At 43.8% G+C, this 25,302-nt stretch overlaps 1 protein-coding gene across 3 annotated transcripts; it reads right to left on the bottom strand.

Moving 5' to 3' along the window:
- Positions 1–495: 495 nt before the first annotated feature.
- LOC134162730 (ATP-binding cassette sub-family A member 9-like) lies at positions 496–25,026 on the bottom strand. 3 transcript variants are annotated; one of them, XM_062616925.1, is made up of 39 exons: positions 24,870–25,026; positions 22,171–22,283; positions 21,462–21,672; positions 21,082–21,240; positions 20,241–20,341; positions 19,657–19,883; positions 19,054–19,192; positions 18,398–18,583; positions 17,852–17,984; positions 17,485–17,656; positions 16,685–16,743; positions 15,621–15,731; positions 14,974–15,149; positions 14,624–14,743; positions 14,138–14,276; positions 13,513–13,603; positions 12,788–12,927; positions 12,242–12,361; positions 11,539–11,698; positions 11,097–11,194; positions 10,503–10,630; positions 9,950–10,087; positions 9,220–9,333; positions 8,552–8,722; positions 8,277–8,390; positions 7,996–8,106; positions 7,386–7,454; positions 6,746–6,837; positions 5,540–5,660; positions 5,107–5,224; positions 4,785–4,876; positions 3,584–3,762; positions 3,032–3,107; positions 2,409–2,503; positions 1,695–1,814; positions 1,254–1,394; positions 1,028–1,107; positions 880–935; positions 496–764 (listed from the first exon to the last, which is right to left on the bottom strand). In XM_062616925.1, the coding sequence occupies exons 1-39, from the start codon at positions 24,886–24,888 to the stop codon at positions 675–677; spliced, it is 4,779 nt and encodes a 1,592-aa protein (XP_062472909.1). In that variant the 5' UTR covers positions 24,889–25,026; the 3' UTR covers positions 496–674. The 3 variants fall into 3 exon arrangements, with proteins under 3 accessions (XP_062472909.1, XP_062472907.1, XP_062472908.1); XM_062616923.1 differs by having other exon boundaries at positions 11,097–11,263; positions 24,870–25,025; XM_062616924.1 differs by lacking the exon at positions 7,386–7,454 and having other exon boundaries at positions 11,097–11,263; positions 24,870–25,024.
- Between the last annotated feature and the right edge of the window lie 276 nt (positions 25,027–25,302).

The following is a 25,302-nucleotide window of genomic DNA, read 5'->3' as shown; positions in this document are numbered from 1 at the left end:
AGCCACTTCATCCTCCTTGCCTGCATCGCCCATACCTGCATCATCCATACCTTCATCACTGGCATCACCCACATGAACCAGAAGAGCTCATGGTATGGGTGAAGGTCTTGCTGATGCATCAGTCCCATTGGATGGAGTTGCCACTGTCCTCTAGTGGGTCCCCAGCCCAGCCTTTCCCTGAGGCTGGGTGGGTTGAGAAACAGGTCAACAGGGCAGCAGGGGAAACACCTGATTGCCCAAATGTAGGGAGTTTCTATGTTATTCAGTTGTTTTAATTGGTTATTTAAAACTAGCCCTGGCTGCCAAGTGTCTGCCATGGATGAGTGAGGGTTTAAGAGCCTCCTCTGAATTTGTACATGATTCTCTCCAACAGCCAAGCCACCATGCACAGCCACAGTGCCCACCTTGCTGCCTTGGGACCAGCAATTCACCCCAGAAGGGCTATTCCTCAGCACAGCAAATCTTCATAAGGGTACAGTTGAAGGGAAGCATCAATTTGTCAAAGGATAAAGGCTTTATTTATTAAAGTAAGATTTGTTTTCTTTGCGAGGCAGAAAACCTGCAGAGCAATGTGTGTTGTGACACGGGTAGCCAGGTCCCACAGCCACAGCTGATCACACACATCAGTAACACTGATGAAATACACTGAATATTTCCTTTGTGGGTCCAAGGAATCAGGGGTGAAGCGGTCTCTGCTCCACAGCCCCATCGGGTGCTGCATCCAGGTCGTGCTCCTCCAGGTCCCTGGTGAGGTCTACAAACACCTGCAATATGCCACATCAGAAACAACCCCACTATGGCCAGGCTTTACACTGGTCACAGGCCATTTCTTCCTTTTACACAGTCAGTTTCTAACCTGTAACTTCCACATCAGCATACCTGTTGCAAAGAATGCAATGACAAGCTGTAATCCTCAAGCCTGAAATTCTGTTTAGCTGCAGAGAGATGGAGAAGGCATCCGTAAAAAACAAATCCATATGAACAATCTGAAAGCAATCTTCTTGCCTAATGGATTGTTTCCTTTTACCTGCTTCTAGCTTGGAGAACGACTGGGACAGAGGTAGTGCATTTTCCACTGGTATCTTGTAGATGAGTGAAGAAGTTGTCCTGAAAAAGTAATAAAACCAATTAATTCATCATTGTGTGACTCAGCACCAAGGCTTAGGGGTGCTTGGAGAGTGAACTATTGAGCAAGGAACAACAGAGGGTCCCAGCACAAGCCCGGGCTGGGTGTGCAGCCCATGGGCAGTGACCTTTCTTGCCAAGAAGCGTAGGGGAAGAGGTGCAGAACTTCAGCATGGAGAGCATCGCTTTGTCCCGGGTCCGTCATTTTGACTTCTAGGTGGTAACTTGTGCCAGACTTACTCTTCAGATCCTCAAGGGAACCGATGTACCTGCAGAGGAGGGAAACCATTGCTCCAACCATCATGATCAGCAAATAAAGCAGTCACTGGATATGAGCAGCAGATGTCTGTCCTCTCATTCACCTGCTGTTTGATCTGTGCTGCTAAAACAGCCTCCTCACCAAACTGTTTGTTACATGCTTGGGACAATCCAAACCAAGATTTTCTATTAGATTAAGGAGAATATAGAACCATAGAATGGTTTGGGTCGGAAGGGACCTTAAAGCTCATCCAACCCACTGCCATGGGCAGGGACACCTTCCACTAGCCCCCATAGACCCCAGTGCCTACCGTAGCTGCCCTGACACCAGGATGGCCACGCGGTCACACATCGCTGCCGCCTCCTCCAGGTACTGCGTGCTGAGCATGGCTGCACGCTCCTTGCTTTTCATGGCTGCCTGAATCACTTTCCTGGGGACAGAGATCACAGTTACTTCCCAGGAATAGCCACAGGAAATCTCCTGGTTTGTGTCTCACAAGCCCCAGCTGAAGTGATAGAATCATAAATAAGAGGATGACTAAAAGCCGTCAGCTATCTTGTGTGAAGATGACATGTGGATGCTGATGCTGTGTTGCAAGTTGTCATGTCAGCATCCCTCCAGAGCTTACACCTTCAGCATAAACTGCTGATGAAACGCTGGAGCTAAGCACTAGAGATCAAGGACGAAAGGGAAGAGCTACCTATAATTTTTTCTGTTGCTCAGAAGAAAACAGCAACTTTTATCTTTTATACCAAATACATGGGTTCAACTGGTGCTTACTCAGATTTTTTGGGGTGCATTACCATCAAAATCACACCTGGTGGTTCTGCTTACTGCCTGCTGAATAAGGGGTTTAAGGGTACCCCATCCCATGTGCTTTAGGAAAACAGGGAAATAAAGATGTGCTCTGCCACCAAAGCAGAACCTCTTTGCCTGCCCAATGGTTATTACAACAGGGATGGTAAAACCCATCCTGTTAAGTCTGTCACACACTTCTCAGCTCTGCTAAAACATGGCTGCTCACCACATACGGTGCTGCCCTTTGAGGTCCATGGCCACTGATGGCTCATCCCAAAGCATTATCGTCGGATCTCCCAGGATGCTCAATGCAAAACACAGCTGAAATGGGAAAGACACAGAGGTCAGGTCAGGTCTGCTTTTACTTTACCAGCAGAACAGGCGAGTTGTCCCTCTACGCTTTAATCCCTGTGAATCCCCTAGAAGCTGAAGCTCATGATTCCAAAACACAGGAGGAACAGGGATTTAAAAATCCCCATCTCAAGGTGTTCTTAGTTAATATTTTAAACTCCTAAAATCAGCTTCCCCCAGAACTCCCAAGCCTGCCAAAGATCTGAAAGGGGTTTTCCATCCCATTTACTGGAAGATGCACATGAGGGGTGGCATGAAGAAGAAGTGATTACCTTGTAAATCCGATTTGTGGTTAGCATTTATTAAACACACAATGTGGGAGGATGGCAAAAAAAGGAGAGGGAGGGATCCTGCCAGGCTGGATTCAAAAGCTACTGATGGAAACAGATCATTTCTGATGAACAAAACCATTCTGCTCATGGTTTTCTGCGCACAATGTTCAAGGAGGAAAGCAGCTTAAGAAAAGCTAGAAGCAGCCAACACACATCTAACACAAACCTTTCTGGCTTCTCCAGCAGATAACCTCCTAGCTGGGGTTCTTAAGTGCTTCTGGAGATCCAAGGCCTTTTCTATGCTGCGGGAAATAGAAAGGAAAGACACTGAAATGACCATCTCTGTTTGCTAAGGCAGGATACTGGGTCAGGGGTATTGAGGAAACAGACACTACCATACTTGTTTCAGCTGATACACATCACCTTGGGTTACTTGGTGATCTTACTGCTAGCTTGGATGGTAAATGAAGGAATTTTTGCAGGAATTCTAGGCAGCCATCACAGCTAATGGGAAAAGCGAGTTACTCATGTAACTGGCCATGAACTGGAGCAAGTTTAGGGTTCTCCAGATAAAGGAGGGCTAAAATCTTCATTGACAAGGAGCTGAGAACAGTATAAGGTAGCAGATCTCATCAGAAGGAGAGCCCCTTTCTCAAAGAGGCATAGAAGGTGCTGCCTCTTAATTACAGCAGCCAGGTTTGCTACCAGAAAATCCTTTCCCTGTCCTATGCATCCAGCAGGAGGAAGAACCAAAAGCTGAAATCATTTGGCTTTGTACCGGTTGATGGCAACTGCTGCATCTTCCTTCCTCATCCCTCTTACAGCGGCGTACACCTGCAGGTGCTGGTGCACAGTGAGGTCCGGCCAGAGCGGGTCCTGCTGTGGGCAGCATCCCAGGTATCCCGGGATGCTCTGCCCTGAGGTGGAGAAAACTCCATCACAGCCCTTTAGCAGCACCTGCAAACACATACACCTCTGTAGCCGCAGAGTGTTATTTTGGCGTGAATCAGTGAACCCCTTGGAGATGTGGTTGTGTTTTTTCCTGTGTCATGAGGAACCTCATGAGCACACAGAAACATGGAATGGTTTGGCTTGGAAGGGCCCTTAAAGCTCATCCAGTTCCAACCCCTGCCATGGGCAGGGACCCCTTCCATAGAGCAGCTTGCTCCAAGCCCCTGTGTCCTTGAACACTGCCAGGGATGGGGCAGCCACAGCTTCTCTGGGCACCCTGTGCCAGCACCTCAGCACCCTCACAGGGAAGAGCTTCTGCCCAAGAGCTCATCCCAATCTCTCCTCTTCTAGTAGGAAAAGGAAGGAAATGGTAAAGTTCCTTCATGGAAAAGGAACGCCAGCATCATTGGACTGATCATCTCCACCTACCATGTCTTCTGCTCATCTGAATCCAGACCAGCACTTCCACAAAACTAAACACACATATTTACTACCATAAAGCTCTGGGTAATAGGTACCAACACGAGACCATTTTTTCTTAGTAATTCTTCTCTATTTCAAACATTCAGTCCCAAATCTGTAACAGCAATGGTATTTCCCCTCCCCCAGCACATGCCATTAATCATCCTGCACATAATTAAGTGATGGATTTTTGCTGGCCCAACCCTGTTCCCATTCGGTTTCAATTTCCTGGGTTTGCAAGGCTGTTTATGAAGAGCGTTATTAATACATTTTTTAGATGTCAACATTTCTTACAGGGCGTGTGAAATTTCGATGGGTTTCGAACACACACCGAAGATTTTGTGCAGCTCAAATCCTTAACTCTGCAACACTGATTTTGATGTAAACTAGAACGTGCTCGGACTAAAGCAAAGCACGTCATTCTCTTCTTCTTACTTCTGTAAGCAGGGTTGCATGTACATAAATTCCCTGACTGTCAGGCTGCATTGCCAGCTTGCCTCATCACACCCTTAATTCATAAGGGCATCAAGGTCACCCCCCCCGGCTGCCCCAAAGGAGTCACCTACCTCCCCAGCAGTCACTGTTATGTCTCCAGAAATCATGTTTATAGTGGTGCTTTTTCCAGCTCCGTTGGGTCCTAACAGACCTAATACTTCCCCTGGGAAAATGATGCAAACACTGTTAATAATAAATATTGTTAATAAAACTGTCTTCCCTGTGTGCTAGGCAATAACTGAAAGTATAGGAGGCGGAAAAACTGCTCACAAATCCCCATAAATTAAAATGTAGGAGCTCAGGTGTGTTGGGTCTGGTCACACACAAGAATATGGTCTCCAAATGCGACCTTCACATTAGTCATTTATAAGGAGTTCAGCAAAATACTTGAACCTTTTTTAACAGTAAAAGAAAGGTTTTTGACAGCAACTTTCTTCTTTTTCTTAAAGATGGAACTGGCTTTCTTGTCCTCATATTCCTTGCGCAAACTGTTGACAACGATCGCTGACTCCTGTGAAGAGATGAAGTGGGAAATAAAACCTGCTCCTATCCCACAAGACAGCTCATCTGTTCTTACCATTAAGTATGGCTCTTTAAAGACAACACTCCTAAATTAAAAATCCAGAAATCAGAGCAACAGAATGAAGAAAAGCAGAATAGGAATTAAAATGCAGTGCCAGCTAAACTGCTCCTGGTGCCAGGGTGACGCTGGGCTGGATGGCAAGATGTGCACTGGGACATCAGATCAGTGAATAACAAGTGTATGAGCTAAGAAAGCAGAGAGATGGAGAATGAAAAGGAAAACAAGACAGAAGGCTGGTTTCACCTCTTCCTGCTGCAGTGAGGTCATCACACTCCTCACCCTTTCCCTCTCTGCATGGACTTCTGGGGGCTCCTCTCCTGGGTGCTCCCTGTTCTGGTGGGCGACCAGTCTCCTCTTCTGGATCCTACAAGTGGAGGCAGAGAGATGGTGTCACTGGGAATCACTTCCAAAAAGGATTGGGTTTACAAGTTAGTTCCCAGTGCGGTGCTAATGCAGCACCCTGCAAAATGTATTTGAGTTCAGGAGGAGTTGCACAGGCAGCATTGACTCAAATATTTATTAATGGGGGAAAAATAACTCTGCTGGCATGCATGAGAAAATAAAGGTGAGATTTAGCTTTTCCTTCATCAGCAGGCATTGACTGGTCCTGTAAGTATTGATCAGGTTGACACCTTCCACTAGACCAGGTAGGACAGGGCTTGAAGCAAGTTGGTAGCGGGTTGGAACTGGATGAGCAACTTGCCCATGGTAGCGGGTTAGAACTGGATGAGCTTTAAGGTCCCTTCCAACACAAACCATTCTATATGGTATCATATGATTCTGTGGTCCTTTGCTCAACACAAGCCAGTGATCTGTTCAAGGAGAATTTATATAAACGTGGCAGATTTTCAAAGGTATTTGGTCATCTCACTCCTGAGTCATTTGTCTCAGCTGTTTCTTACAACAGAGAGTGGGTTGCAGACCCCAACCTGGTGAAACTTATGGGGCAGTCTTCATCCTGCAGCAAGCAACACTGACACACTTGAAAAGGAGTTAAAATGCTGGATTTCAGTTTGTAACTCTCAGCTTGGCCAGCTGGAGTGAAACATCCCGAAACCTCAGCTATGAATCTTAATGTGAAAAAGCTTGAACCACATTTGTTATTCTCTCTAAGACACTGTGGGCCAACTAACCTTCTATTGCAACACATTGGGTGGGAATTTGCCACCAGACACATTCAAGGAAACTCCAGTAAGTTGAAAAATGATAACCCAAAGGAACAAAACCCCCCCTCCCTTCATCCTCAATATCATCCCTTCCGGATAAACTGATTAAATCTAAAAGTATGACTTTAACCACACTTTGTTACAGGTCTTTAAGTTCACTTGTCCCCTCCTCCTGCTGTCAGGGGCTGAGCCAGGAGGATCCTGCCTGGTTGTGTAGCCCTGAGCCCATCCCACAGACTGGGATAATCAAGCTCACAAGGGCACCCTGGTGCCCAGGACACACCTGAAGATGGGATCAAGTCTCGTAGCTGCTTCTCCAGATCTCCTCTCCAAACAGCGCAGGAGAAGAGCAAAAATCACACAATGGATGTAAGGCTAAAAAGGAAAAAATTAATTAGGTTTGTATAGAGAGAAGGTAACATCACACTCGATAAGATTCAGCGATAAGGGGATGCAGGAGCCTATGTCATTTACTTCAGCTATTGAAAAGGCCCAGAAGGGAAAGAAATTAAATTGATGCTTCACATACATTTCCATCTCATATGCAGATCATTTGCAAAGGCCTTGACTTCATACTGCAGTTTTAGCTCAGATAATCTGCACCCCAACAGACAACCCACAGGATCAGAGAGCACTCCTTTCTTTTGCAGAAGCAGCATTAAACTGAGTAGCTGATTAATAAAATCCCGGCTTCATACACAAGCTCTGCATAATCCTCCCACTTCTGCTCATATGATGCAGCATCCAGGGGTCGCATGGGACACAAGCCCATGATAATTTGGATGTACCTCCCAGACAACATTTAACATGAAACTTTGACCACATAGCCCATGCTTTATTTATGGGAAGAGTTATACAAGCCCAGAGAAAGTCCATCACATTAGAACAGTCATCCAAAAACCCATCATCAAATTGCTCCTTACTGCAAAGACAGCCACGAAGATGTGATTCCATGATTCATAAAGACTGATGCTGTGAAACAACGAGAAGCGCTACGAGAAAAGAAGATCAGTCAGAAAAATTCCCTAGCACAGGGCAAGTGTGAGATGTAGGATGCTGAGCTTTTCCTCAGGATGGGATAAAGGAGCTTTGATCTGTATTTATTCTTGTGGGTTCATACTGCCTCAAAGAGCTGAGCCTTCCTTGGCTATAGCTAATTCAGAGATGCTTCAAACCAGCCAGGTTAGATTGGTCTTTTCCATCACTCCTTTTCTCTTCCCAGTCTTTCACCTCCTTCTGTCAGCTTACTTCATCCAGGCCTTTTCCCTCCATCACCTTCCCCTCCCATGCTACCCTGTCTGCCAAAATGCAGTCATTGTAGCAGCTCTTTGTAACTAAAACCACCCGAATCAAACAAAGGGTTAATAAATCCAATCTTGGCCCCTTCTCTCAGTCCCCAGCCTGGACCTTTTTTTACTCCCGTTGTCTTTTGACAGTTGGCACTTTGAGACAGGGAATTTGCAAAGTGCCTCTTGCTCTTCCAGTTTGCCCCATTAGGACTATTACTGAATTTTGCAGGACACGTTTACTCACTGGTGTACTGAAGATCAACCAGCCCAGAGGTGGAAACACAGGAATCAAAGTGGAGAAGGTGAAGTAAAGTGCTTCGTGTAGGTCACTGATCATATAGAGAGTGGAATTCACCTGGAATAAAGCAGAAAAAGTATTTCTAATATTAATGGATCCTTGCTAAAAATTGGCTGTCACTAAAAATCAATTGGATTCGGGTTATTCTGCTGAATATTGGTATATGTGAAATGAAATCTCCAGTGGCGAGATGTGTAAATCAAACGCTTCAGATTCACTTCACTTACCAGAATGAAGATGAAAGACCAAATGTAACGATTGCTTCTTCCAGCGCGAAATTTCAAGGCAATTAAATAGACGAGGAGGACGAGAGATACTCCATAACCAATGGTGCAAATGATCTGGAGAGAGAGAATGGTGTCAGCGACAAGGAGATGGATGTGGGTACGTGAAAACCTGCCTAGGGCAGTCTGTTTAAATGAAAGCATTTAAAGGACAAACTCACTGTGAAAGGAAGGGGTGTGTGTGTGTGTGTGTGTGTGTGTGTGCAAGCAGAGCTCACCAGGGACAGCAGGGTGCTGGCCTGCAAGGGGCAGATGCGGTTGAAGAGCAGCAGGACTCCAAACATGAGGCACAAGAGGGTCCAGAAGAGCGGGACATCCACCAGCACCTGCCCACACCAGTATGCAGAGGGGAAGAGCCCTGCAAGCCGCAGCTGGGCGCGAGCCTGGAGCTGTGAAACCAAATGGGATAAGGGAGGTGAGTTAGAAGAGCCTAAATTATCATTGCTGCTCCTCCTTATCCGTTATCCTCAGTCTTCCCTTCCCTGGCTCAGCCTCCCTCTCCATTCCAAGCACTTCCTATTCTCTCTTAGTTCTACTGTTGTTTTAAACCACATCACTCTTAAAAAAAAACCAAATCCTCCTGACCCCCAAAAGCTTTGACACCCCCCAGATTGTTCATACCCCCCACTCATTCCCGGAGATGGAGGGTAATGCACTTTGTAACAACATTGTGCTCATGTGGCTGTAATTTCTTCTCTATATTATATCTAGATGTATTATATGTAGATTATTGTGATATTATTCTATAGTCTATAGGTATACTATATATCTAGATATAACATATCTAGAAATGCCAGACAGCCCACCGGTATGTGAACCGCTCTCCAGAGACATTGCATTTGCACTTACTCCCTGTGTATGACTGCTTCCAGCACGTGCTTTTTACCTTGTAATCCTCCATGCTGCTCATTGCAAAGTGAGGAGGCAAACCAGCAGCCAAAATCAGCATGTAGCTGAGGCAGATGAAAAAGACGTCACTCTTTACTTCTGGGCTTTGTGTCTGTGGCAGAGAAATATGGAGTCATATCAATAAACAGCTTCCCAAGGAAAGTCTGGCTAGCTCAATGCTCTTAGGATGTTTAAACACACAAGTGAGTGACAATACTAATGGTAAGTCATTTGTGTTTAAGAACATAAAACAAGGCAATAAAAAGCCCCAGCATTTAGCATCTTAAAATCTGCAAAAAGTATTGGAACTACTGTAAATTGTTGAGGATAGACACCATCTTTTGATGCTGATTCTTGCCATACGGATGTTGAAGAAAAAAGGGGGTTGCAAGAATTTCTTGTGAAATACTTATATGCATTCCTATATATAATACTTATATATATTCCTATACTAAAAAATGCATTCCTACCACATTGCCACATAAGACAAGCTTAACTGTCTCACAGCACTGAATCCTTGTAAAGCACTTAAACACTGCAGAAGAAATTGCCATTAAATAGTACTGCTTTTGATTGCTAGGCAATGCTCCCAGGAACTGGTCACCAGCTGGACCATTAACCCCAACCCCTGGAGGTTGTTCAACCAACCAGGTATCTAACCCATCCAGTCCTTATCACTTCATCATGGCTATTCAATTCATTTTCAGCCAGAAAGGCAGGACACTCACACTGTAAAAGGGCTCGCTCCAGACACGGATGCGCGCGGTGGAATTGAAGAGCCTTAGGAAGGTGTTGCTGAGGACGTTCACCAGCACTGGGAAGCAGTTGATGGGTTCTGCACTGCACATGACCGTGAATCGGTAGCTCTGAAGATGTGAGAGCAAAAGACGTTACCTTCACACCCATGGGAGGTGTGAGGAGGAGCTGACAGCAGTGAGGGGTTGAACAGAAAGCAATAACAAAGGAATTAGCGTTATTGGTGGGACCACGGTGACCTGAAAATGTGCTAAGAGGAACCAAAAGGAAAATGAATGATAAAGATATCTGGAGAAGAGCACGAAAGACTTGCATTAGTGCCTTCCTCTAAAGGTCATTGTAAGGCATCATGCAGTGGCAACAACCAGATAAAATCCTGGTTCCCCCAACACAACTACCAATATTTAATCTGTCAAACAAATATTCTCCCTTTTGCTGGTGTCTGTATTTTGCTGTGCCTCATTTAAACACATTGCAGAAAATCCTGTTGATGCACAGGATGAAAGCAGCAAAAATATCCTTCACCTTGCCTTCCAGGGAGATTTTTATGGCTCCGCTGTACAGTGGAATGCTTGTGATGTTTTTCTCCAGAGTTATTTCTGGGATTATGTTTTGAGTCTTCAAAGCAGCAAGGAAATCCTCAATTTCTGATCCTGAAATCAAGCCAGGGACAGAAATGAGAGTAGTTAGAGGTGTATTTAAGTATAAACAGTTCCATATAGGCAAGTTCTCACTTGCCGAGCAGAGACATGTTAAAACCCCAAACATTCAGAATACAAGCCAACTTTCATTTTCCCTACTTTTTTCCTATTATAATTAAACTGGTTAAACACAATGTATGTTTGCACAGTTAGGGTGTTTATTTCCTTTTAAAAAGGAAAATAAATGCCTTCCTTATTTTAAAAAGGAAATAAATGCCTGATTTATTACTCTCTTAAATATCAGCTACTCAGTTATCATCACCAACACTGGATTTGCTTTTAGCCAGCAGAAAACACCTCCCAAAGCCACAAGTATATAAAGGGACGTACAGAAATAGCAAGGCAAGGTTGGTCTATCAACTCTAAGAGGACTCAGAGTGGTGCAGAAAGCAAATCAACATCACATGTTCTTCTTCACCTGTGTCATTGACGATGAGGAGGTTTGTTGACTTATCCTGCATTTTCTCTCCGGTGGGAAGGAAATAGGAGCTGGCTGTGATTTCCCAGTTACCGGAGCTGTCCCACAGTTGAAATACAATGAAAATCGTCATCATTGGAAGGATGAATATTCCAAAGAACAGCAATCTAAATGGAAAAAACAGGCCAGAAGTGGGTGCAGGGTAACTCCACGTTCAAGAGTGTGATTTATGCTGAGAAAGACAAGGGGGAATTTAAAACTTGAGCAATTCAGATCTCTACCAGCAAGTCCCGACTGTCCTTATTACTGCAGCTTTTAAATGTTTTTCACCTACTTTCAGCTTCTAAATATCATCCTAAGTATTTAAGTGTTCCCTCAGTCACCCAGAGGAATGAACACATTGAAGAGAACCAAGAGAGTAGGTGAGAGCTCCTGTACTTACATGGACCTGAGGAACTTCCCTTCATGCTTTAGCTTTAAGAAGCGAACTTTCATCACAGCACACACTTGCTGCCTCCAGAGCTCCATCCCGCTCACTGCTGTGCTTCCATGTTCGGAAAACACCAGGAGGCTTTGGTCCTTCTCCTCCAGGTCTCCATCTTCTGCATAGTCAAGAAATACCGTTATCCACAAAGAGCGTTCAAGGGACACATTTTAATCACACACAATCAATACGAATCTTCTGTTCTGGATAGAGGAATGCTTTCACTTTTCATCCAGAAAAGAAACAAGGGCAAAGAACAGGGGCTATAATCTATCTAGAACATAATTTACACCACCGAGTTCAGACTGGCTGAACCTGGGCTCATCTGGCAACACATCCAATACCTTCACTGCCCTTGTGAAATGCTTCTCTCTAGTTTATTTCTTCCCATCTCCTACTCTGGGCAATGCACCCTTCAAAGGCAAATCCCCTTCCAACACCAGCCTTCAATTCTTGTGCTTAAAAGCATGTAGGAAGCCAAGACTGAATCATCTAGACTTCTCCAAGAAGACATAATTCACTAGAGGAAAGTTGGATACAACTCTTGACCTACCAAAACCTACTGAAGTTCACATTGAAACCAATTAAACATTCAGTTAAAACATACTTCTATATGGAACCTTAACCATACCACACTTGCAAATCAGAGTCACTGGTTTACCTTCTTGACCAATGGCTTCCTCACCCTCCAACTTCAGGAAAACCTCTTCCAGGGTTGTCCTGCTAACGTCATAGTTAACAACCCCCTGTGAAAGGCTGCTCTCGAGATGGCTGAAGAGATCTGCACAACAGAAACAACAGGCTCAGCCCAGCGCCCAAGGCTGATGTTGAGCAGAAGCTCTGACTGGCATTGTTGATGCTGCATGTTCTAGCATTCACATCATGCATCTCCATAGCTTAAAAGCCATGGCAAAATTATTGCTCTCTTTAGAGGTAAGTAGAAGATTCAGAGTCCTTGATTACCATGGGCCACCCTGAAACCAGATTGTAGTTTGTTGATTAGTTGGTGGATTTTCTTTTGTTCATCTGTATTATTATTATTAGCATGTCCATTAGAAGCTGTCTTTAAGGATAATGTTTATGCATTTGGTTTCCAAATCCCATGCAGTATGGACCAGGGAATATAGTTCTTCCCATCACAGCAACTTTGCTTTCTGCTTTTCCCACCACTTCCTTTACCCTGGCATAAAGGACTGGATTTTCTTACCTGGGAAGCTATCAGTGTTTTCCAAAGGTAGCATATAACACAGCTCTCCCTGCTTCTGTCCTTTGAGCACAGCATTGGGGATGTACTGTCTGACCAGGGATGATACAAGCTCAGGGTCACACGGGTCATTTATGTGCATCCTGTTTATATCAGAAAGCAATTGCTATAATATTAAATGACAAAACCCAACACATACATCACCCATTTAGAAGAGAAAGCCAGCAGAATTTTATCGAGCCATAGGGAAACCTCCAAAACTGGGCAACATTTCAGTGGGGGTTTTCATTGACATCTGCAGTGCCCCTGGTTTTGCCATAGCTGAGGTTAAGAATAATGATCCTGGCCAGCACTGCTAACCCAAGGACACAGAAATTAGAATCCAAAGGAAAACAACTTTACATTAAAGCAGTTGTACATCACTTTGACACCACAGAGGAGGTGGAAATTGCAATGCTTCGTACTCTGGTCCTGTTTTGGCTGCAAAGGAGGTTGCAAGTCTTTTTAGCTGCATTCACAAAGCTTTGAGGATTGGGGTCCAAAGAAAAACAGCTTCCTGTCCAAAGCAAGATACTTTTGGCAGCCTTGAAAGGCTTCTAAATTGACTTGTCAAGATTTCTATTACTCTATATAGAGACTCTATTGAGAGACACAAACCCTACAAAATAAAGGACATCAACTAGAAGCTTTTCATAAAAAGAGAAATGACCAAAAAGAAAAGGATTTACCTCAAGTGATAGCCAACTCCCCATTTTCTCTTCAAGTACAGAGATGAGCCCACACACTGTAACCTCCCATTTGAAAGGAAAGCTTTCCGATCTAAGGAGGCATAGATACAGAAGATTGAGGCAGGATTTACAACAGTGCAGCAACCTGACCTCACTCTGCTCCTTCTGAACTCAACAAGCATTTTTATAGTGAACTTGAGAGGAGTAAGGCCAGTGCTGAAGGTTCTTTCTTTTCAAACTGATTCCTTTCTCTTAAGCATCAAGGTTAATCTTTTAATTATACATTCTTATAGGCTTGTGTAAGATTTCCCATGCAGCCCGGGAGCAATAAGGAGACAGGGAAGGTATTAATTCAAACAATATCACTAATTCAGGTGGGTTCTGCTAGTGGTATGTCCAGATGATATGTAAGTGCTTCATCCTGATGCAGAACACAAGCAAGGTCTTGGAGGAGCACATCAGGCCAGTTTTAGCCTTTGCTTAGAGTGGGGTAGATGGTTGCTGGCAGACAAAATGTGTCCCATGAGCACAGACAGCATCATGGTGGGACCCATATGAGGGCTCTGCAACAGGAAACTCCTGTTTGTAAAGTGCATTCAGCCACAGCGTAAAGATCAGGGCTCACCAGCATGAGCATCAGCCTCCTGCATGGACTGAGTGGTGAACAGCGTCACACGTCCAGCCTGGCGCTCCTTCAGCAGGGTCCACACATGGTGCCTGGAGCAGGGATCCAAGCCAGCTGTTGGCTCGTCTAAAAGCAGCACCTACAATGGTGAATGAGATTGGACCTCTGTGTGTCCAAGCTGGAATTTCCATGTTTACATCCTTTCATTTCATGCTTTTTGATGATCTCATTCCAAGGATAAAATGCATCCTCAAATATCAGCCATATTTATGCTTTCTCCTACTATAATATTATCACCCTTTTAATCTAAGATAGAGTTCTCGTTGACCTAGAATCCTTGATCCTTCCAGCAGAGAAGTGAATTAGTAGGCCAGCGGATTCTGAATGCCAGGGGAAAAGCACAAATGTGTGTGTGCCAAGTCAAAATGCAAAGCTACGCGCTACAACAGCTCATGTTGTGTGTGTATAAATATGACAATTCCCTACCTTGGGATTCCCTAAAATGGCAATTCCAAGAGACAATTTTCTTTTCTGTCCTCCACTCAGAACATCGGCGTGAACATCCTGAAGGTCAGTGAGGTCCAGCATCACGAGAACCTTCTGCACCTTGGCAATACAGAGAGACAAGAGCCAGATTTCCAAAGCACTGGTTGCATTTAGTTCATACCATCATAGAATCAGCTGGGTTGGAAAAGACCTTTAAGATCATCACCTTCACCCCAGGACCACCAAGTCCACCACTAATCCATGTCATAAATGATGGTTATAATCTATAAAGCTCAAACTGTCCAAGATGCCGTAAAACAGAGGTCAGTGACTGACAAGCACATACCAACCTCTTGCTCTACTTCTTTCTGCTGAATCCCCTTGATGTGAGCAAAAATTCTCAGGTTTTCCTTCACTGTTAAGGCTTCAAAGTGCAAATTTAACTGAGGGCAAATCCCGACCATTGCCTGAATTCCTTCCATATCCCATACTTCAGAAACTTTATGGTTATATATCATTGCAGAACCTGCAGACAGGAATGATGGAAACAAATCTCATATGGTACAGTATTTCCCAGTTAGAGGTGGAAAGCAGACTGCTTTGTGTTCATGCCTTGGACACTAATTCCAGCATTGTGGATGCTGCTTACGAAATAAAATACAAAATAACTGTGTTGTCCAAAGCTTTAATACCACTTCAGAATATTTCAGAGCACAGAATCTCTCCCTTCAGAACTAGAACGTATCTCCTATAGGTATGCAGTTCATGGAAAGCATCAGGACATCCAGATTGAGAAATAACCATCCGTGCATGCTTGCACACATGAGCATATCCATAAGGGATGCATTAGCTCTGAAGCTCATGTTGATGAAGCAATCTGCACTGGCAACAAGCTGGACTGGATGACTGAGGGAAAATGGGGTTTTGCATCTTTACCCCTTTACACTTGGAAAAGCAACCATCTTCTCCTCTTCAGCACCGGCGTCCATCACTTTACCTGCTGAAGGCTTGGAAAATCCACTGAGCACATTTAAGAGAGCAGTTTTTCCAGATCCACTGTGACCAAGTAACGCAGTGATCTGGCCTTCATATATACTTAAGGACAAACCTGGAAAAGAAATAGGATAACATTTAGGATAACATTGGCATGAAGTTTGTAAGAAACAGACTTGTACCTGTAGCTCGTTGCCAAGTATGACAGAGGAGTGACACTTCTGAAACTGAGAGGCAAAAACACAGATACAAAACTATGGATTACATCTTCAGAAGCTGGGACTAAACTTAGCTAGGAACTTGCAGCCGTGAAGGGAGAGAACAAGTGTATTAACTTCAATATACAAAGAATTCTGGCTTTGGTTTTCTATGGGGTTCAGAACCTTTTATTTTAGCATGGCTCAAGAGAAAGTCCACAGAAAGAGAAGAGTCCATAGCCTTTCCAACACGTGAGATTTCAAGTTATTCCAAAGCAGCCAGACTTTGCTACCTTACTTCCTTGAAAAAGAAAAGGCTTATTTTGTATTTCTGTGGGTTGTGGGGAGTTTTGTCAGCCAATATAAACCTTTGAGACCATATTAATGCTTTCACCATCACTTGCTAAACAAAGGCATCTAACAAACATCCTATACGTACCTATACCGACCACCTGCATACCTGCAGCTGGCAGATGCACAAGTGCGTGGAGAACACGGCTCAGGCAGTGACAGCAGCCTCAGCTACAGCCAGGGACCAAAGAAACAAGTTCTGTTTGCCCGGAGTAGTTTACAGTTAGAAAGGGAGCTTTGAGAGGGGATTTCTCAAGTGGTTCATTGCTGCAGAAGCCACAGCTTTTAAGGACACTTAAACTGTTGCAAAGAAGTAATAAATATTTACTTCCCTGGAGTGAACAGGAAGAGAATAACCAGGTGGAAATGGGACAGTCATTTACCCCAGCAGCAATAACCAATGCAAAACGGCTTTTGACAGTGCTGGAGGCAGCTTTAAGAACATCCAGTAAATTCCAAAGCAGTTTGGGTTCGTATCTTGTGGAAAATGAAATTAAAAGCATTACAAAACCTCTCTTACCCCTTAGAGCTTCTGTTCTCTTGTCCTTCTTCTTGTATGTTTTTTTAATGTTGTTTAGTCTAAAGGAAAGGTAAGCAAGCCGTTACCATTGGATCTCACTACTCTGGCATGTTTCCTGCCTCAAAACAACCTTGGAAAACTGCTGCAAGAATGGTTCTCAACCTCCTCCTCAGACTGGTCCTGCTCCTTATCAGCTGAAGGGATTGCTTTCTGGAATCCATTTCTTGTACTCTTAGAAGCAGAATTAGGGAACGAGCTTTTCTAAAAGGCACTTAAAAGGTTTCAAAGTCAAACTCAGTGAACACTTACTGAATGAAGCAGAAAGCCCTATGGAATGTAGCAACACGTGCTCATATAATTAAAAGCAATGACCTGGCTATTCTTCTAGCAGATTTATATTTGCTTTCTAGGAACATGCAATGGATAGCAACAGCAATAGGCCAAACAAGCTCCATAAGGATGTAAATGACAGTACTGTATGCAGCACACTCCATCAGCAATGTTTTAAAGGTGATGGTGAAGGGGTCAGACTCACTGGTGCTGTTCTGCAAAGAGGAAAGTGCAGGGTAGCGAGTTGGTCCCTAGCACTGAGGATGCACATGCCCAGAAAACCTTCAAATCCAGCTCTGGAGTGGAATGAAACACCGAACAAACCCTCCCCTTTTCACATGCTTATCACTAACCTTACCTATACATGTTAAGTGGCTCAGTCTAACATTTATCGGTGCAATATGGCTATGCCCTCTAGAGTCGTACACAACAAGTAGCATTGTATTTGTCATGCCTACAGGAGTTTTTACCTGATTGCTTCCTTCCCATCAAAGCCTGGAGGCATCGGCTCGATGTTATTGCTGAGGACAGGATTGTGGCTGCTGTCACTACCAGCTTCTACCCCCATGTATCCACTCCTGGGCTTGCACCAGTATGATGGTCTCAGGAAGAACAAAGGTGGGTATGGTACTCCATACTTGCCTGGTTCAGAAACAGAGGGGGTGAAATATCAACCAAAACCTGCTCACTATCAGGACACCTTTTTTGATGCTCCATGTAGATGTGTTTTCTCAGTCTATCCATGACCCCTTTGGCAACTTTCTCCCTATGAAGGGAGAGGATTATTGAACAAAAATGCAAGGAAATTTGTATTCTTTCCCTCACATTTCTACTCACCAGGCAAAACCTTATCGAAGTAGATGGCCAACAGCAAATACAAGACACTGTCCAGGCTCAGTAGGAGGTACAAGTTAAAGAAAGGGTACAATTCTGGCGTAAAGGCTGGTCCATATTTGTCTAACTTTAACATCTAAGGGAAAATGAAATAGCGCAAGTCAGATGCAACACTTCCTTTAGCCAGAAATACTATGTGCTGTGTAGTACTGTAATACACTGCTGTGTCATCATGACCATTTTCATCAGAAAGCCACGTCCACTCATAATCATGATGCTGTTTCCAAGCAGGGCAATACTGTCTCATGACCACAAGTATCAGAAGTGCTTCAGTAAGCTCAATTCAAAGTTGTTGCGCCAGAAGAGTGATGCACATAATATTTGCTAAGGCAGCACTTCAAGACCTCATGGTTCTTGCAGATGTTGGTACCCACCAGACACATCCCACTGCTGGGATAATTTTCCAGAGATTCAAATTAAAGATATACACAGAGCTGATAAATTCAGGATGCAGCTGACATACCTGTCATACTTGCGAGGTTGACATACCTGTGAGATGCCGGCTGTAAAGGCAAAAGGACTGAAGAGATTTAAAATCCATTCCAAATACAATGGTAGCTTTTCAAACAATGTCAAAAAGCCCAGCAATCCAAAGAGGACATGAAGGACAAAGCCCACAAAGCTGGCAATATTTGGCTGCTGTAACAATGAGCTGAGCATAAAACAGAAGTGAATCTGCAGCAGAGAAAACCGGCAGTTAGCAGGATGCATTTCTGCTGGTGGTTAAATACACCAATATGAAAATCCAATGAGCAAATTCAGAGCCTCAGCTGAGTTTCAGCTGTCCCCTACAGATGCAATTGGCACATCCCAAGGCTTTTATCTTTTAGCAAACAGGCCTATAGGGGCAGAGAGATCAGACCCCTCATCTTCCTTAGGAGGCTGGATGCCAGGTGGTAGAGCCCCAGCCTTCCCATTAATGCTGGTGTTACCACCTCTCTTTACTCTGATTTCAAGCCTGAATCCCCCAAAATATAATGAGGGAGATCTTAGCCTACACATTATAACAATAAATCCCAGTAGTGAAGTATTTGTTACTTTCTCATATAATGCCCAGCCCCAGAGCACTCTGTAGCCTTTGAGATTCAGGTGTTTTACTTAGGAAAAGGTTTGTGCATCATTTAAGAAAACAAAAGCAGACTTACAGATGCTGTGCCATAAAAGAAATAAAAGAAGTATATTTCAAAAAAGCTGTGGTCGTGGATAACTTCTGAAATGGTAATCAGTGTCAGCAGAGTTGCTGTGATTGAAACATAAACGGTGTACAGCAAGCTCCAGGATAACCTACAAACGAAGGCATGGTTATTTTTGCCATTGTACATGACAGCGCTTGCCCTGACGTAGCCAACGTGTGATATAAGACACACTTGAAATACTGCAAACACACTTCTATTTGCAGTTTCCAGAATGGAAAGGTGCAAATCATAGAATAGTTTGTGTTGGAAGGGATCTTAAAGCTCATCCAGTTCCAACCCCTTGCCATGGGCAGGGACACCTTCCACTAGAGCAGGTTGCGTAGATATATCCATGTCTTGTGCCTACCTAAATCTCTGCAGATGCAGTGGTGCCAGCAAAGAGCCACAGGGCATCTGATTGCCCTAAGGTGATTGCAAGTGATTGCTGCTGGCTCTGAGGAGTTACTCTTCTCAGCTGAGCAGTGCTACCAGACCCACATCCATCCCACAAGCTAGTATACATCTTGTATACATAATTCCTGTAGTTACCCTATTTATTTCTATGAGACTTACCAGAACGCAATATCTTGCAAACCCATTGCTTGCATTAACACCTTCAGCTTCTTTTTCTCTCTTATAACTTTCATTGATAGAAAGTACATGTATGGGGAGAAGCACAATATAACGTAAACAATGAACCAAATATAATCCAGTTTATAGACAGGCTTGATTGAGGGCGACTTCAGACGAACGCCACTGATTGACTTCATCTCTTCCCACACAGAATGATTGGTTTTCATCTAAAGGAAAGAAATCAGCCATTCATTTAAATTGCTGCAAGGAAACAGCCAACATCAGAACAAACAGATTCTCCTAAGTGTTTATGATTAGTCTGTCAGTAACAACATCTCATTTGTAAGTGGCAAATGACATCAGTATTTAGTATCTCTTTGTATCGCCTTGTAATAAAGACTAACGCTGCCTTGAGCAAGGAGAATGATCTATCGTTCTTTTTTCTTTTGAATGTCCCTGTTTAAAAAGATAATGGTCACAGAAAATGAACTGGTTTGGGTTTGGTTTTTGTTGTTTTTTTTTTAAGTTTACAGATAACTCTGGAATAAACAGAAGATGTTATTTGCCATCATGATCACACTTACTTCTATCACTGCTGCATCGATGCTGGACTGCAGCGATAGGAAACCTGCATACCAGTACAAGGGAACGCTGCAGGTACCTGATGAAAAATTGGAGCAGGTATCTGAAAGAAAATAAATGAAGAATTTTATGTATTTCCATATATATAAAAATTCTTATGTATAATCTGTAGGTTTGAAAATGTAATTGACCTAAAGGTCAGGAAATCAAGAATCAATGCTGAAAGCAGGAGAGAAGCTCTTTTAGGAAACCTTGAGCACACTGGAGCTGGGGTCATATCTGTAAAGAGCTTGCGTAGACAGGACAAACGACCTCTCCAGCATTTCCATTTTCCAAGACCAGTCCTTAGCAAAATGCTTCTCTTTTTTCCCCCCATCAACTGATGAACTCACTTGATTTTCATCTCATAATAAGGCTACTGTTTGATTTGGATAGTTTACTACTTTGAGTCAGTAAATAAGAATGCTTTTGGTCACAGCAGTAGTAGTGTGGACAAATGTGCGTGTAGATTTATGCTTTAATCTATTAAATATATGCCCATACAGTATATGTTAGATGCACATAAGTGCACACACAACGCTCATTTTCCAGGCATGATCTGACATGGCGAGACATAGAAAGGAAAGGAACAAAAAGGACTGTGGCTAACGTGTTCTTAAAAGCTCTTCTCTCTGATATTTGTTTCCTTCTAAATAAACAAGCCCTCAAATTCTAATTAATATCTTTCAAAAGCACTTAGCATATAGAGCCTTTGATCCCTGCTCAGTGGCATGGTATCACAGAGATCCATCTAAGCACTTCTCAATGTAAAATCAAGTCCCCTGGTTCCGTTTATTTTGTTACCGATGTGTTCAAAGGCATCATTTGGAGACACCACGCTGTAGCTTTGAAATCTGAGACAGTAGGAGAAGTCATCCTTAAAAACAACACCAATGATGTCTTCCTCCGAAATTCCTCTTGTTTCCAGTTCTTGCTCATTGTCCACCTCTTCTATTGTTATACCTGGCATTAAAAAAGAAGGGAAAACAGAAGACTAAAACCACCACAGCTGAGACTTTGATTATTTTACATTATTACATTTATTAAACATGAAAATGGGCATCAGCCACAATCTGTACCCTCAAGAACTGTGCTGTCCAAACACTTCTCTCCCTGCACACAGTGACTACACAAGGGTCAGTTCAGACTGTGCAACTATATCGAGGATTTAAGAGCACCGTTACCTGCCATTGCAGAATCTGAAGCCACTTTGCTCATTATGTGCCTGGTGGTGGTTGTTACAGGCGTGTATGCGAGTGTAACTCCCGTGGTGTTGAAGGCTGGATCATCCAACCGTCCCAGGAACTCGTAAGGGATTTCTTGACGCGGGTAGTGGAATATCATAGTTGCTGATGTTTGTATTATTAAGAGGAAAACCACTGATGTGATCCATTCCTAGTGAAAGGGAGGCAATGCAGAGGTGAGTCACAGCCCAGTGACTTGGGGGGTGGGTGGTATGGGAAGCATCTTCAAGGACCCTCCTCATCCAGCTCTGCTATGCATGGTCCAGCTCCTCCAGCCATTAATGCTGCATTTCATAAGTGATGAAGAACCATTTCACAGGTATAATAACTTTAAAATATGAAGATGTTTGAAGTGAAAAACATGTTTTCTTAGCACTGGAGCCAGTGAGGACTGCTGATGATTTTATACCCGTAACCATGAGCTGGACACTGTGTTCCTCTGGGCAGTGCAGAAACGAGATCAACAACCAAAAGCCACAAGCCAGCTTTGTAACAAGACCTTCTTACGCTGTGATATTGTAGTGTCTGACATTTTCCAGAGACCCACATTACCAGCTGAGGTTTCTCATGTATCCCCCAGCATAAAAACAGTGCAAAGTAAAAATCATCTGTAGTGGAAATCCTAACCTTTGAGAGAACCAATACTTGCCTGAAAACTTTCTGTCTTCCTTCTCCACACCAGAAGGATATTTTTCCATAGGAGAGCTCGGGTTTGCTGAAGTATTTTTGAGGCTTTCTTGAATATCCTCTGCATTTTCCCATCTAGGAAGAGAAAGAAAATATAATTATTAAGAATACAGTCATAGAATAAAACAGGTCACTGGAAGTGAATATATTTATCCAGGTAAACACCAATACTATGCCAAAGGTTAAGAACTTCCCTCCATTTTACAGTTTGGACAAACCAAGGAGAAGTTGGAAGGAAACAGTCCAAGATAACCCAAGGGAACAGAGACCTTGGTCGGACTAAGCAGCCTTTTCCACTTGCACAGATTCATCCTTCATCCAGAGAGGCTTTGCAGAAAGAGGCATTCAAATGGCTATAGTCTGATTCTTCATGCACACAAAATTAGCAGGGAAAAGCCAGTTTGTCCTGTACTAAAGATGTGAGAAGATTGAATGGCATATAGAATAGAATCATATAGAAGAAAGCAGTTCTACCTTTTAATGTTCTTTTTTATACAGTTATTCAAAATACTTAATACATGCATGATCTGCTGCAGGGTCAAGTCCAGCTCTGAGTGCTAAAAGGAGTTGATTTGTTCTGTTTTCACCCAAAAGCTAATATAATGTATTATAGCTCTGGGATAGACAGGGCAGGGCAGCATTAACACACCAATGTGTTTCTTTATATCCTTCGAAATACTAACCAGGGGGTATCTATTGGGGGATATTCCTATTTCTACATATTAACCATGCGGCCAAGCAGCAAATATCCTGTGCAAAAACAATAGCAACTTCAGAGCAACCAGTTTCACAACCTCCCCAGGAAGAGAGCAGGGGAGGGAACCTCAGAACATGTTGTTATATTTTAATCCTTTATAATGGCTGGAACCAAAAGAAATCAAAGCAAGCTCAAAAGCTCAGTGCTCTTTTCCCCTTGGACATCACTTCCCGATTGCACACATTGGGCAGCTGGAGTTAATAAATGGTTTTACTACTCTGTTCCCTTCACTGTTTGTTTTTGGAAGAATTCAATATTTGCATACTCCAGGGGCAATGGATCCAGGATCCCTGTTTATTCTCTTGCCTGTTAGCACAAGGCTTATCTCCCTGGCGCTCTGCTTTCCCTGCCTGGAGCTCTTTCCTGTGCTTCCCTGCTGCAGCCTGCAGTGAAGGTTAAAGGCAATCCGGAAGGGATTTCTAGGAAGCATTAGAGATTTTTTGCCCAGGTCTGGATTTCAGCTGCAGTGAACTCAAGCAGCAGCCCAGGGATGTTGGGCAGTAAACAAGGGTTCACGCTGGAGTATTTGGATAACATGGAAAACGTTGTGCTCTTGCAAGAGCTGACTGAATGTCTGCAGATATAACAAACACTTCATTAAAACTAAAGATGGAGCAATTCTGAAAGCTTTTAGGAAATTCCAACTAAATTTCTACTAGTTCTAATCTTATTTTTGCCTGTGGAGCAAGAAGCAAATACTGGGAACACAAAGCCAGAAGTTCAAACAAGTGATGCTGCCTGCAAATACTGCACAGACTGCATCAAGAAGAATTTAACTCTCAATAAGGTATCAAAAGACAGGAAACATAAGTGGGACTCACACCTCTACAAGACCTGAAATTCAAACTTGCTGATTCAGAAGACAAAACCAAGCATCAGAAATGTATTTAGAGGCAATGGTGTTTGAGAAGCTTTAAACCAGTAAAGAGCATCACCTGTTAGAGACTGGATGCCTCTGGAAGCATTTCCCTTCCCCAGGGCTCACTAAATGCACCCAAACTTCTTGCTCTCCAGGAACACACTCCCCTTTTACTGGGATGCTGTGTCTATCCTTGCTATTCCGAAGGTTGCCCCAGAAAGCCATGTCCCAAAGAACTGCTTTGTTTATTTACCATCGCAGGGATTTCCCATTTGCCACCTCTTCAGGCTTCTTTTCCCCTCTAATAATAACCTAACAGAGCATATTGTGATGAGCTCCTAAAAGCTCTTCGGGAGCGCTGGCAGGAACCTTTCGATGCTGGCTATGAAGAAAGCAGCGTGCTCCTTCCCAGAGGAGCCACCAGCATTCCAAGAGCCAACGATCAACCCCTGCACGTGGAGAGCACAGAGGTGAACGTGCTCACTATAAACCCTGCTGTTTGCCAACACAACAACAAAGACGTGCATCTGACCCCTACGCAGCCCTGTCTAACTCCTGGTAAACATGGGAGAGGTTTGTACTGGCTCCGCTCTTTAACACACAGTTTTAAATTCCAAACTGGAGGAAAAACAGCTCTAAGCCTGCTCTGCACCAAAGTTCAACACTTTAATTCATAGAGAAGTGAAGTTTGGGGGTCTGTGCTTGTAGAAGCCTTTATATTGGTGATGGCAAGGCTGGAGGCGGGGGGGAGATACTTAACTGGAAGGAGCCTGTGCTCAACCTGCAGCTTCGTCTTGAGCCAAAGTACATCAGCAGCGAGAACCAAAATCACAGCCAGAAAAGCAGAATAGTTTTGCTTCTTTGCCTCTTAAACATTTTGATGTGAAGCTTAGTGTTTGCCAGAGAACAGAGCTGGAAAGTGCAGCTCTTACAGCATGACACGATTAAAATAGTAAGGACGGAAAACGATCAAATGCAGCTGCTGCGGGAAAGTGCCATAGGCAGAGTTTTTCCCTTAACAAAAGAGGGAAATGAAGCTCCTTACCTGGTAATGTGCTTTCCATCGGGAACAGGTCTCCTCCAGCGCTGAGGTGCCTGGGTTCTTTGCCTCTTCGCAGCCCTGGAGAGGGTTCAAAGCTGTATCACAGCCCGATGGCCTTGCCCCTCTCCAGCCTGACGTCAGAGCCTGGTCCCGGAGGTGGGAATGCTCTCAGTGCTTCTGGAGCAACGACCCAAACTGGGGAGCAACACCTGCAGCCACCCAGCCTAACGCCTGGGTATACTAACACTGCGTTGTGCAGCGCTTAACAGAACGCGTGCATTGTGTGCAATACAACAGCATGTTTCTACCAGGAGCTGGTGTCCTGAGATGGGGTGAATGCAAGCTCCTGAGGCAAAGCAACCTCGTCCCTGCCCGAGCTTCTCTGGAGGGAAGCTTCACATCTCAGCTCCCCAGAGCCTGAGCAGAGGAAGCTCCC

Source organism: Pezoporus occidentalis, unplaced genomic scaffold (assembly GCF_034315485.1).
Source record: "Pezoporus occidentalis ecotype Australia unplaced genomic scaffold, CSIRO_AGI_Poc_V1 ctg190, whole genome shotgun sequence".
Classification (NCBI taxonomy): domain Eukaryota; kingdom Metazoa; phylum Chordata; class Aves; order Psittaciformes; family Psittacidae; genus Pezoporus; species Pezoporus occidentalis.
This window is presented reverse-complemented; position numbering and strand designations above follow the sequence as displayed.